Genomic DNA, 14,361 nt, shown 5'->3' on the forward strand with positions numbered 1-14,361 from the left:
TTTTGCTTGGGGTCTTCTATGGAGTTTGCGCTTACCAACACATCGAGTTCCATCCTCATTGGAGTGGTAGCCTCTGCTGCATGTCAACATGTTCCTCTGGCAGGTATAAGACCCAACAGTGTTGATACAGTTGAATCCTGGCTTACAGGGCTCAGGAAGAGATGTGCATTCATTAATATCTAGTGGGGGAAAAAAAAGAAAAAAGAATTAGAATAGTGAGAAAAGCTATTTAACCTTTCAGGTCTGTTTTCTTCCAGCTGTCACTTCTTTTCCTTCATTTCAATTTATTATTTTCTGAAGATAAAAGCTGAAGAAGGTCTGCTATATGATAGCAGTTTCAAATTCAATACGCAAGTGTGCATATCTCTAAAACAGCAGCAATGTTTAAGTACACAGCAGGATATAAAGAAAATTACATGCAGTCAATGCATACCCCTTGGACAGGCTAAAAGGGAGAGGAATTTGGCAGTGCTGCTTTATCTGTTATTGGTCAAACTTACCAACACAGTTTCCCTCAGGATCTTGTAAAAATCCATCCATGCAACGTTGCTTTGACTCACAGTAGAATGACCCTTCTGTATTCTGACAAACGAAGTTGACTTTGCAGCTGTGAGTTCCTCTCTCGCATTCATCAATATCTGTTAAGCAGATCCCAACACCCAATTGTGACTACTCATTTTCAATAGACTTCCTGGCTAGTTTATAACTTTACTCAGAAAGGAAGTTAGGAGGCATCATTTGAATGAAACATCCAAAAGTGCCTTTGGGAGAATCGAGGGTTTGCAATGTTTGCTCTGCAACCACTTCAGCACAAGCTTCAGAACTTGGCAGGTTGTGCCATGGTTTGCTGCAGGTCCCTGCTGCTGTGTTCACAGCATCTCTTGCAAACCACTAATTCTGAAAGATCTGCAGATTTCGATCCTGAAGGCTCAAATTAAAACTGAGTGTGAATAAAACATAAACAACACTATTTCAAAAGCAAAATAGTCTTGTACAATTTACATACCTCAAGAATTCTAGATACAAACAAGTTTCCACTTATTTTGGTAATAAAAGAGAACCTCACTTGAACAGGTTTGGGATTTCATTTTGTACACAGGCACGCATGAGGAAATCCTAGTCCTCCAAGCAGACAAGGGGAGAACCACGGGCCCCCTCTCTTTCCATTCCAACTCCTCAGTCAAACGTTAAGGTCACAAGAGAACATCCCCAGCCTCTCAGAGGATAATGACATTAATAACTCTTTACCCTGAATGTATAGACTGAGATAAAAAAAAAAGTGGAATTCATGTTTTCATAAAACTGCAAAACAAACAGTTACGTGTGGGCAGTTTTACACTGAGTAGATCAGGAATTGCAGTCTTCCTTGTAAGTTATTAATTTTAAGGCTACTTATAATAACCGATTGTAAATTTTGTAGCTTGTTGCAACCTAACTTTAGGATTAGAGAACAATTTAGAATGGTAATAAATGTTAGATAAGCCATATTGGTAATGAATGTTTGATATGTCACAGAATCTGATGGAATATAATAGTGACAGCCTAAGAAATCCAAAGTTTACTTATGAGGGTTATATATAAAGCAAGACTTCATACTATTTCTATTTTGTCAGTGTTGAGCTACATGCCAGGAGCTAAGTTCTTTCCTCAGGTACCTCCTATTCCAGTTGTCAGGAAGCTCTTGTGTGAAAATAATTAAAACTCTGATTTTGTCCTGGAAAGGAAGGCACACGTGTCTTATGCACACTCACATACTGCAGAGCAACTTCTGCTAGGCTACTGCTGCTGAGCTTTGCTCCTCCATTAGATCCACATACAGGCCAAGAAGGGGGGGGTGGAGGGGTGGGGAGGGGAGCATAGAATAACTTCTTAACCCCATGACCATTCACAGTGTAAATAAATGCAGACAGACATCCTAAACACAGGAAGGCCTGCACTGAGCCAGCCCCATGATCCGTTCAGGCTGTGATTCAGCCTGAAAGCAAACAGCATCAGCCTCTTCAGGGAAGAGCAGAGCTTTCCAGAGTAGCACAGTATGAATTCCTCCATTACTGAGATCTCACTCTAACCCCCTGAAAACTGCGCAAATCCTACTTCACAAGGTTTCCTATATTTTCCAAATTATTTATAGTTATTGTTGGAAATTGCTTCAAATGAGTGAATGTACTGAATAGACTTAAAAAGCCAAACATTTCCATGATGTTCTGCCTTTTTTAGTTCAATCCTGATATCACAGACCAGCAGCAATAAAATGCTTAGTAAACCCTTTCTTTCCCTTCCTGATAAAAGCAATTGCTTTAGTGGAAAAACACTTGTCTTACCAACACATTCTCCATCCTTAAGTTCATAACCTGGCTGACAGCTCAATTCCTGCAGACATTTAAATGATCCCATCGTGTTGACGCAGTGTTCCCTCCGCTGGCAGGTGTGCGCATCCGTTACGCATTCGTTGATGTCTACAAGAAATGGTTAAACAAGTCAGTGCCTCATGTTTATGAAGAAGTTTGCCTCTTCCTGCTCTTGTTTGGAAGGAGTCAGAAGCTCAAGTCAAATCATTTATTGCCAAAGATATTCAGTGCGGATGCTGCCACAGCGTACTGATGAAGGATGTTTTGTTTCGGCACCTTTTGCTAATACAGAGTAACATTAAGAGATACTGCGCAGCCTGAGCTGGTGAAGGCAGTCAGCCCATGGCAGGGGGGCTGGGGCTGGATGAGCTTTCCTTCAACCGAAGCCATTGTATGATTCTACGACAGAACTGATGAAATACAACGATAGGCAGAGGGCTTCCAAAATAACTGGATAGAAACCACCTGGATAACTGAGTGTGAAAGCGCTGACTGTTCATTACCATGTTTTCACAGCTATGACTACGCATCAGTCCTGCTGCTACTTGCCACATAGAGGAGCTGTTGGTGTGGAACTGCTGTGACAGATAGGTACTGAAACCTCCCACCTTGCTGCAGGTGTAATAATGTAACTGGATAAACATGAAAACACGGATGGAGGAACCCCAAAGGCTAAATCAACCTCACAAGTTTGTATTTACATCCTTTAAAAGATCTGATCTCAGCAGGTAGAGCGCTGGAAAAGTTATTTAAAGAATCCCTTAAATACCAGATTGTGGAATGTAGGATACAATTTGGAAAAAATATGCCGCATGTTCTGCTATCTCCCATAAAATAATTTGCAATTCAGGTTTTGCTTGTTTTAACAGTGAAAGTGAGGGATGTCAAGATGAGCAAATAAAGGCAACAAAGAGAAGTGGGATCTTAGGAGAGAAACTTTCTTCCCATTCCTCACACAATCAGACACATTCACAGATTTCCATACAGCTAAGATGTATTCCCAGAACAAAGAAAGAGATGCCAAACACGACCAAAGCTACTACCAGTCATCTGCACACAGCGCTGTTTACACACCACACAATAAAGCAAGCATTGTTTAAATAAGATTTTTGCTTTGGCTGTAGAACATCATTCCCAGATAAGTACAACATCAAAGATATTACTTCCCCGTGAGAAGCACGAAAACAGGAAAAGCCCCGTTAGAGGCTTTTGTCTTCAAAAACATGTCAGCTTGTTCTCTGCCAAGCAAGTGAAGAGGAGCACCACATTTCTGATCCTGCTGAAGTCAGCTAACGGGTGATATGCACTGAGATTTGTAAGACCAGTATGTTAACACCAAAATAAAAGAAACTCCCATGCTGAGAGAAGAACATCAGCTGTGTGGATCTTTCCCACCTAACTAGGCTTAGTTCTCAAATAAACTTGAAATTAAAAGAGGACAAAAATATCTGTGAAGAGCCACTCAATACCATGCACTGGTGCAAGTCTTGACACTGATTTAAAATGGCTTTACAACAGACCTTTTCTTGCCAGCCACAAAAAGTCCCACATAAATACACTGTCAGCACAGTGCTGCATTCACAAACTTATATCACTTCGGTAAGATGTCAAAATTACAGCAAGGAGGAAAGCATGTTTGAAATACAACTTGAAACCCAGAAGCTAGTAAGTCAAATCTCTAAACTGTGAATCTGTATGAACTTCACCACTTGCATCCTCATGCCATATGATGCTCATTACTACACAGATCATAGAGCTTTAAAGGATAGGAAAGCAACTGAAGCTGTGACACTGTGTGACCGTGATGGTGATAAAAAGAATGTTAAAAACATTGGGAGAAGGACATAGATGGAAGAAGGTGAACGCATTCACCCATGATATTGTAGCTATAGACACTACTGCTTTCATTAGTGACAGGTCTCCAAGTGCTCTGTTTTTCCAGGCATTACCATATAACACTAGAGCAGCTCAGGCCTGTGAAAAAGTACCCCAAACAGGAATTCTTTCATAAGCACAGGCCCTGCCTTCTTAAAGAAAATGAAAATCTCCCAAATGTGCTTTTAAAAATAGATTAGTTCCCCACAAGAACATTAGTAGCAGGTATGATATAGCAAAAATATGATGCATCTTTGACTTTTATACAAAGAAATTTTTGCCAAAATTATCAGAGGACTAATCCACACTTTAGAATTCCAACATACTTGAACAGATCTTTTCCACTGCCTGGGCCTACGCAGACTTCTTTAGCTTTATTTATGAAGTTTTGCTGTTTCCTGTGTCTGAGAATTTGGCAACACGGACACTGTGCAGGGAGATCGACTGCTATGCAGTCAGTTCACTTTAACAGTCATCAGTACAGCCGTGCTCATCAAGGGTATGAACTGTTCTGATTTTCAAGCAAAGTTGTTTGCATCCTGAGAATGCAGTGCTAAGTAAAAAGCTGAACAGCGTACAACTCACAGTGTTAAGTGGCTGAGCAAGCGGTGCACATGTGTTTTTACTAACTCATATTGAAATGTCATATGCAAAGATGGCTAGAGAAAAATTTAGTACAAATGGTTTAAATGCATTGCAGAGCATGGAGAATTATGATGCTGTGCTGAACCGTTTATGCCTATCATCTTACCAGCACATTCTCTATGCCTGTTGAGTATAAAGCCCTCTGAACAGATCACTCTGTGGTTGACACAGTAGAATGATCCCAATGTGTTCACACATAATTGTCCTCTGGAACAAGCGTGAGCACCTGCGAGGCACTCATCCAAATCTATATCAACATGTTGCAACCAAAAGGGAGAAATAGAATTCTATTAGAACAATTTCTGAAATGAAACAACATTACTTTCACACTGGAGATCCCTAAATGAAGTGTCTTGGAGCTACCACATCGGCACTTGCTATAAAAAACAGTGCTACACTGAACATAAAGCTGGAATAAACCCTCAGAGATCATCTAGCACTTGCTCTTGCCTCTGCACCCTTGTCCTTCTTAAAAGTAGGCACAGATGTAACACACCCACTTCCCAGGTAACCTATTCCACCCTTAACACCAAATACCTTTTTTTTAATGTAGATTCTGAATGTCTCTTGCTAAAATTTAAACTCATTACTTCCACTGACATTCCAGAATTTCTTCACCTCCTGCAGGAAAGTGACTGCCTTGAAATGTCCCTTTTGATTCTGACATTAATTAATCAAATTAGCTTCCACCGCACTTGAGTAAGCAATGCACAGTGAATATTTATCTGGCAATATTAAATTCCCATTTTCTTCACAGGCTATCTGGAATTCCATCAAAATGATTTGTTATTCAATAAGATATGAGATTAAGAGGGATGTGGATCACTTGTGAGCAATTCTGAGTTCAGAAACTTCTACTTGCATTTCACTGCCAGCTGTTACTGTTCTTGTACTTACAGATTTATAATAAAGGTACATCACAGGGCATTCTTTCTAACCCCCAAAATCTTTCTGGTGCAGAGACATCCTTTGTGACTACACAAACATGTCAATTTAAAATTGATATACTGTAAATTATCACGATGCAGCTTTGAAATTCACTGTTCATCATGTGGATGCCTGAATGACAGTGTCAGGTGAAACCCAGGGAGCTGTACCAGCTCACAACAGCACATTCATCCCACCAGTGAAGCCTCAAGTTTTCAAGGAATGCAAGCAAAAACAACAACAACAGAAAACCCAACAGTCAAAACAGGTAACTCAGCAGATCTGTAGCTCTGGGAGGGTTCCTCAATGAAGCAAACATGCCTACACTTTACCAGCTACTGTTCCCAAGAAGAGAAGCTGCACATCTTTAGCTGAACAGACAGCCTGGGGAGAAGAGGCAGTAGGAAGAGACACCTGAGAGGGCTCAGAAGAAGTCTAAGACACTGGGGGAAAAGAGTACAAAACCAGGCTTGTCTTCATCTTAAAACACACAGACTGGATAGACATGCTTCAGAAGTTAGTTGAGAAGCTGTCCTGGTATTCCTTCTGCCAAATGCTCTCAAAGGATGTAGTTTTCTCTGTATTGCAATTCACAATATTGAAAATAAAGACTGCTTAAGGAAATATCTTGAAGTCAAAGACCAGTGGGATCTAATGACAACATTGGTGGACAAAGGTCAACTGGTGCCTTCTACCTGGCCTTGTGCAAGGCTTCTGACATGGTCCCATACCACATCCCTATCACTAAACTGGAGATGGATGGATGTGAAGGATGGAATTCAGGGTTGTGGTCCATCTATGTCCAAAGTGGAGCCCTGTCACAAGTGGTGTCCCCCAGGGGGTCCATCTTGGGACTGGTGCTCTTCAATATCTTTATCAATTACACAGACAGTGGAAATGGATTTAAACCAAAAGAGAGAAGATTTGGGTTGGATGGTAGGTGGAAATCCTCCATTCAAGGTGGTGAGGCACTGGCACAGCTTGTCCACAGAAGCTTTGGATGCGTCATCCCTGGAGGTCTTCAAGACGAAGATAAATGGGTTCCTGGGCAGCCTAATCTGCTGGAGGACAACCCTGCCCATGACAGGGGTTGAAACTAGATGATCTTTAAAGTCTCTTCCAACCTAAGCCATTCTATGATTCTATAATTTAAAAACATTTTATCTATGTCTCTGTGTTGAACCTTAACCACTTACCTTCACAAGAAATCCCATCAGCCATGATAGTATATCCAGACAAACATGAGCATACAACATTTCCTTCAACAACACTGCATATGTGCTTGCAGGGGCCATTATCTATACGAAACAAAATTGCAAAATACATTAGTACTCACAACACAGATCAGATGAAGTTACAAATGTCTGGGTCATCAAAATATACTCCCACCTTAAACAATGGGGAGTGCAGTTTGTAAACAACCTGTCCAGGAATGCCTAATCACTACTTACAATCCTCCTATTACACAAAAACACACCTGTGCCACCTCTATTGTTTAAATTACACCACACAGCTGTGGTGGTTACTTTAAACTAAATAGCAGGTGTGTAATAAACCTGAAATCAGAGAACAGCCTCCAATTACCTCCTCAGGTTTCCCTTGATAATTCCTCAGGCTTATACCAGAGGTAAATAACTAAGGATGTGCTCTGAAATCAGATCAGTAAAGGGATGTGTGGAATTTTATTCTGGCTCTTCAAAGGTTCCTCATCAATTTGCATCTGCAATTTATCCCTCTGACATACCTTTACACTTATCCTGCTCCTCTTGTAAGGACACGATGAGAAGAGGCTGAGAAGGAGAGGCTGCTGGGGGGATAGTGGCTTCTACTTCCAGCCTTGTCACCTGTCCTCGGTCAGGATCTGTAAGGAAGGGAGGCAGATGTGGGTTAGGGTGGCATCGCATCCTCCTGGAACCCTGCAGTAAGGGCACCTGTTGCATTCGTCCCATTTCATCATGGTTTGTAGGAGAAAACATTTTGATGCCATGGACAGCTGTCTATGAATGGAGCTAAACTGTTTCACAGGATGCCATGTGTTTGATGTGAGCAAGTGTAACAGTGCACACATGCAGAGTGCTGCAATTTAATGGAGATGCTCACAAATGTCATGGATATGGATTAGGGAGTTTGGTTGGATAACTTCCACAGAGTAAAATACATCAACATCTAATGAATCAAAATGTTAATTTTATCAAATGATGATTTAAGGATTGTGGCTGTTTTTAATTTGGAGTAAGAAGGAAAAAAAGCAGAACCCAAAACAAGTTCAAACTTTTCATGTATTTCAATACAAATGGAAAGCAGATGCTCACCTTTAAAAGCACAGAATACTCTGCAATGACTTTTACAAAGCCAAATGGGAAACATGACAGCTGCTGTCATCAAGATTTCCAGCAAACAGTAACTTCAAAGGTATCAGAATGGGATTTTGGTTTGTTTGTTCATTTTTTTAATTATTATTTTAAAGCAGCTTTGTTACACTGCTAAGAATAATCCAGTTTCTAAATAGCATCAAAATGTAAACTTAAATCCATACTTCTCATCACCCAGAGAAAAGCATGACCCAACAAACAGTGACAACAGGAAGGAAATAAGTTCATTTGCAATACAAGTTTTGGGTAGGGAAGAGTGATTTCATCACAGATAAAACAAACCACAGACAAGCCATGGGCCACAATACAAGAAATGCCAATGAAAGACACACATTTATGGCATATCCAAATGCCACAAGGCACTGAGACAGGTAGGAACACAAAACATGGTATCTACCCACAGGACACCAGTGTGAGATTTAAAGATGTCTGGTGAAGTTCTCTACACTCAGAACATGACAGATGTGCACAAATGCAGGGGAGTGATGAGGAGCAAAAAGCCAGAATGCCACATCGCCAGGAAGAGCATGTATGCTTTAGATATGGCTAGTGAGGGAAGTGCCCTGCCATCGCCATTGTCCAGCCGATTAAAAACTAGACTCAGCATGACATGATGACAGTAGCAGCCCTTCCATGCTTTACTCTTCCTATGCATCTCAGCTGTGCCATGTGCAGTCCTCTACCCTTGTGTCTCAACTCTCTGTCTCAGCGGAGCTCTGTAAAACCCTCTACACCTCTTGGCACAGCCATAAGCACTGCAGTCTTGCAGGTCTGCCAAGAATACTGACTCCTCAGATACAGCTTAACCCAAATCTGCATTTCAATGGAGTTAGTAATGAGAGAAGCAAAGCAAAGCAAAACAAAAAAACACAGATATGCTCCAGGTGGATGATCAAGCCAAATTTTGCAGAACTAAAATAAGAATCACTTTCTTTACCTCTTTTGGATCAGGCTCTTTCCCCAGAATTTTAATACACATAACAGAGCAGCCAGCTGCTGCAGAAACGCTGTCAAACACATTATTGATGTAAGCACTGTAACATCATGTTGAGAAGAATGACATAATGAATGCTCATTATTTGGCTTGGGCAGAAAGAATTTGAAGTCTGAGGAATTTTGTCATGGGATAGCAACACTTTTTTTGCTTGTTAAGTAATTGAAAACACTTGTAAGTAATCTAAGGTTTCAACTTCTTGGGTTATCTGATTTGAAATCTTGCCATTGGAGAAATCCAGACATCAATTCAATTACTACACAATAAATGCTCTTTTCATGACTTCCTCTACAATTGCCATATTTGGATTTTGTATCACTGAAAGATTTTATTGATTTAAGATAAAAATTGAAGTTCAGGAAGTAATGCTGTGTGTCTGAAGCAAATGAAGTTTGTCTAAAGGAAAGCTAACTGTGAAATAGAACATAACTCTAAGGAGGAAAGATATTCTACTAACAATCTTCACAATTCCTTGTCTGAAAAGTGGAAACAGTCTTGCTTTGAACACATTAAGTGTTATCCTGATATTATGCCACAGATAGACAAAAAATGAAACACAATCTAAGTTTCCTAGGGTGTTGTTTTTCTTGATGTTTTTAACCAGCACAATTTTCAGGAATAACATCCCTGTTAAAAACTTCACCATCTACAAAGAAGATAAAGAAAGAAAAGCTTGGTAGATCAGTAAATGCAGCAGAAAGCCACCATTAACCACAGTGTTTCCTGCTCACGTTCCTCACCTGGAGCGCAGCTGGTCCCATCCTCTTGCAAAGTAAATTCTGGGAAACATGAACACTTGTAGGACCCCACAGTGTTTATACACAAATGCTGACAGAGTTCCCCACCATACAGAAGACATTCATCCAGGTCGTCTCCAGGCAAGTTATTTGACATTTCGGCTTCGTTACTGATGGACAACGCTTCATTGTGATCTTCTGTCTCTGAAACTAAAACAGAACAAAACATGCTGGTTCTTCAACAAGTGCTCTGGCATGAGGTATTCAGTATGGAGTGTTTGTTCATGCAAACTCCAGATACAGTAAAATCTACCCAAAATCTTCAAGGACAGGAGAAAATTCATCCATCCTGAAGATAAGCCCAGTGTTGAATATCTACTGCGTCTTTCAGTAGAGATGTACGGACAGACATTTCACAGAAGCCATGGAGTAAAAGACTGATGTTGGGAGCTCCCCTTTCACCCTAACAAACACCACTGCTATCACCATCTGTAATACTCTATACTGTAATACTGAAGCCCCATCTGAACTACCTCCACTGCAGAACCACACTGATATTTTTTTAATTTCAGGAGCAAAGGTTAACCAGTCAGTTTGGAAACTTTTCAACACCAATATCTATTGATTTATTAGCTAATTCTGCAGCTAACATTACAATATTCTGCAGCCCACTTATCTACTGTTTTTGAACACTGGTAAAAGCACTCGCCATCTTTCATCTCTTGACCAAGTTTGGCAAGACTTTGTGATATTAAAATGAGTTCTTCAGTGAGTTTCACAGTCGTCTTGTCTTAAACACATACATGTGAATTTTGTCGCTCAGTGGAATCTCTGTTACATTGAAATAAACCATTACTTATTTTGATAAGAGAAAAAAAAAGAACAGCACCATTTATCACATGAGAAGAGAATGGACAAAATGTGAACCCTAACCTACCCAGGAGGTTACAAAGCAATTCATGCATGACAGGTAGCTGCAGAGTGATGCTGGAAGGAGCACGACCTTGGGCTCAGAGTGGAAGCATAGCTGTTTCAGCTCCACATTTGTCATGCTTCCTTTGTCACACCTTGTTTGCTGCAGGGATTTGACTTAGTTCTTCAGCACTGCTAACTTCACATGTTGAAAGAACAAACAAAACTTGCAGTGCTTTGGGACTTGTGCACCAGGACAGCTCCTGTGCTGTTCAGTAGCATAGTAGGAAATCTGTTCCCCACGGGTTTTATTGCTACCATAATGGATGGGACTACTTTGTCTGGAAAAACCTCGTAGTTCATTTCACACAAAAGCTTTCAGGACAGCTTCTGCAAAAAGGCAATGACAAACTTCAGCTTTGCTTCTTACAAAGGATTGGTGGCTTCCTGTCCACCAGTGGTCTAAAAACAGATTAAAAAAGAAAAAAGAAAAGAAGAAAAGAAAAAGCTACCATACAGGTTGCACCCCGCTGGCCTTCATGTTGCACTATGCACATCACCCACAAGAAGCACCAGTACTGTTTGATGTGCAGCAGGTCTCTGCACTGTGCGGTTCTGGGGGAATAAATCACTAAAGGGAAGGTATGTGTTGAGGATCAGAAACACCTACATATCCTTTCCTACTTCAGAACAATTTTTAAGAACAAGTCACTCTGTACTCAGTCTGAGAGGAAAGGCAACTGTGCTGCTATAGCATTACTATTTCCAGCACCTCCCCACATGGCAGCATGAGATGGAGCCTGTATTTGCAATGTGTTCAAATTAAAACTGGACACTTACTCTTCTCAGGTGTTGCAGTTGGCGAAGGTTCGGGATGCTTTTTTATTTCTGGATGGATGAAGTGATCTCCGCCTTCACAGCAGGACAGCATCACGTGGCTGCAGGGATAGCCCAGATTTATGTTGGACTCACAGGTTTTCCCCTCACTCCTTAATCGCAGGCCCAGACTGCAACAATCACAGCATTGCTGAAAAAAGAAAGAGATCATTAGTAACAAGGGTTTCATAAAGTCTGCTTCAGGGAAGAGCCCACACACACACCTGGAACTGATCTTCACTTTCTTTAACAGTGGAACATCTGGGAAAGCACTTAGTTTGCAAACATCAAAGCTTTACTTCTGCTTGTTTTTGCTATTCTTGTAGACGTGGGTCAGCCACAATTAAGATACAAAATCTTGCTGTTACATCAATTTCAGGATGTAGCAGCACTACAGGTTGCCTTTTTCCAGCTCTTGCATGTAGCCATTGCTTTGTTTGCAGTATATTGGAAACAAAATAATACAGATCCATGCATCTTTGTAATAGATCTTGAAAGAAGGCCTGCTGCTTGAAGCAATGTGAAAGAACTGTAAACACCTTGAATAGACACGAGGAGCAGCAGCAGCCCCTGAGCTCTGTCAGTGACACTATTTCCTCTACAGGGCAATGCCCAGCAGACCCACTGTGACCTTTAATTACCTGACTGTCATGGACCCCATCCCACTGAAGCAACGCCCAGAGAAAGGCCAGGAAGTATTTTATGACCTATTTGCCTTTCGTTTCTTTCCTGAGTGAATCCAAAGCAGCAGCTTCACTGCAAGGCTGATGCAATGAGGCACCCCTTAAATACAGTTTCTCCTGTGGCTTCTGCTGCTGCAGGCTGCAGACAAAAACAGCCTTGTGCTTTATTCCAGCATATATAAGCCTACTGCACATTTAGGCCAGAAATGTGTTACACAAATTATATCAAACTATATCAATACTGTATGCACAGTGGATCCTTAAGCAAGCAAGGAAGCTGAGGGATTGTCTGCTACAGAGACATACAGAGGTCATACGTGAATTGAAGATGTTTGTCTGGATTTAAATAGAAGTGTCCTGACATCCCTAATGCGGAGATTTAAGATGCCTTCACTCTGATTGAATAGTTATAAAGTTCAGGCTATTTCCCTCTGCAGCACTTCTGCTAATCAACACACCCAGCTCAGCAGTGCTCATTTATAGTTTGCAGCTAAACTCCAAGAGCCTCTATGAACCAAGAGAACTGATTTCAGCCTGTTCAAATATCCAGTCTCTGAGCAGGCGTCAGACACATAAAATGAAGGCCATAACTCAAACTGGCACCAGTTAGCTATGTCAACGGAAAGTCCAAGGGCTGAACAGAAGAAACTGAACTAAGCTCTCCCTTCCCAAGAGAGAGATCTCTGACTTGAGGAGAGTGAGTAAGAAAAGCGCTGTTGTAAGGGTTGGGCGCAGAATGGGAATGGAAAAGAATCATGTTTCATGATTAACAATCCTAGATTGGCATCCACATTAAAACAAAGTCTGTCTCCACCAAGGAGACAGGAAAACTTGCTCGCCAGCAGCGTGATCTGCAGAAACTCTTCTGCTGAGTCACTTTCTTCAAGAGTCAAGCACTGCAACTTTAGAGTTTCACGGGTATTTCGCACACACTGTGTGTCCCTTGAAAACAGCTCATGCTTTATGTCCATTACTTTTTTTTCTGAAAGCTCCCCAAATATCGCAGATAGCAGAAATTACTCATTGTTCATGTTTGCAGACTTGCACTCCCCTGAAGATTTGGTGTTCTTCCCCAAGATCAGACTGACATCTGCACTCAAATGTGTTTGTGAGAAGCTTACAGCACAGCTCCCAAACATGTTAAATTACTTTTTGACACTAAAGGGAGTAAATCATATGTCCAAATTAATCACTTAAAAAAATCTAACTATCATAAGCTATGGTCATGCTAGAAATTAAGAAAAACCCTGTTTTCATCCAGAGTCCCCACATTTGACTCAATTCAAAATTCTACTTTCTGTAAACATACTTAAGTTTTCATACATGTATTTCAACTTCCATATTCAAGATTAAAGGAGTTACATACAATACATATTTCAAGAAAGTGCTGTAAGATGTTGTAATTTTTTTGCCATGAAAAATATGTTTTTTTCAGACAGTTTTGATTCACAGTTACCCCATGTTCAGGCATCACAGAGGGTACTAAATCAGTCATACACTTTTGGGTTCACATATTTTCCAGATGTCTCATTTTCCAGTAGAAAAATATATGCACCAAAAAGTTCCTCCCAAAACACAAAAATTTGAGCAGCATTGACTTTCTGTTATCCAGGTTGGGGATTTCTCCAGAATTCTGCAACTCACTTAACAACAAATACAACTATTTGTTCACTGACATTGAGAATCATATCTTGAGAAGTGTTGTTTTATTCCAACTTGCTCGGCTCCCTCATGTTTATTACCTGGGAGTAAAAGCCCTGAAGACATTACACTGAGACTGGCACAAGGGGCTCTTCCATGAGAATATTTTGTGACTTGCTTCAGCTACAACAAGAACAACAAAGTTTTCTCTCCCCATTCACTTCTGAGGAATGGCACGTGCAATAAGACTTACTGTACGCCCTGCCTGGCATGCTGAAGACCCTTGGTGAAAACCTAATAATTCTATCACACTTCAGAATTATTTTGTCTGCTTCCAAATGCAGAAATTCT

The 14,361-nt window shown here is 40.8% G+C and overlaps 1 protein-coding gene across 5 annotated transcripts in view; it reads right to left on the reverse strand.

Moving 5' to 3' along the window:
- Positions 1 to 14,361, reverse strand: part of FBLN2 (fibulin 2) — a 101,352-nt gene that overhangs the window by 9,554 nt on the left and 77,437 nt on the right. For all 5 annotated transcript variants that reach the window (XM_085516542.1, XM_085516543.1, XM_085516541.1 and 2 more), the window contains 7 exons: positions 11,651 to 11,837; positions 9,902 to 10,108; positions 7,540 to 7,656; positions 6,992 to 7,093; positions 2,322 to 2,456; positions 501 to 638; positions 36 to 179 (listed from right to left, as the gene is read on the reverse strand). In XM_085516542.1, coding sequence (XP_085372668.1) covers positions 36 to 179; positions 501 to 638; positions 2,322 to 2,456; positions 6,992 to 7,093; positions 7,540 to 7,656; positions 9,902 to 10,108; positions 11,651 to 11,837 — 1,030 coding nt within the window. The remainder of the gene's footprint in view (positions 1 to 35; positions 180 to 500; positions 639 to 2,321; positions 2,457 to 6,991; positions 7,094 to 7,539; positions 7,657 to 9,901; positions 10,109 to 11,650; positions 11,838 to 14,361) is intronic.

This window comes from Coturnix japonica, chromosome 15 (assembly GCF_054131305.1).
Source record: "Coturnix japonica strain WE chromosome 15, WE-NBRP24, whole genome shotgun sequence".
NCBI lineage: Eukaryota > Metazoa > Chordata > Aves > Galliformes > Phasianidae > Coturnix > Coturnix japonica.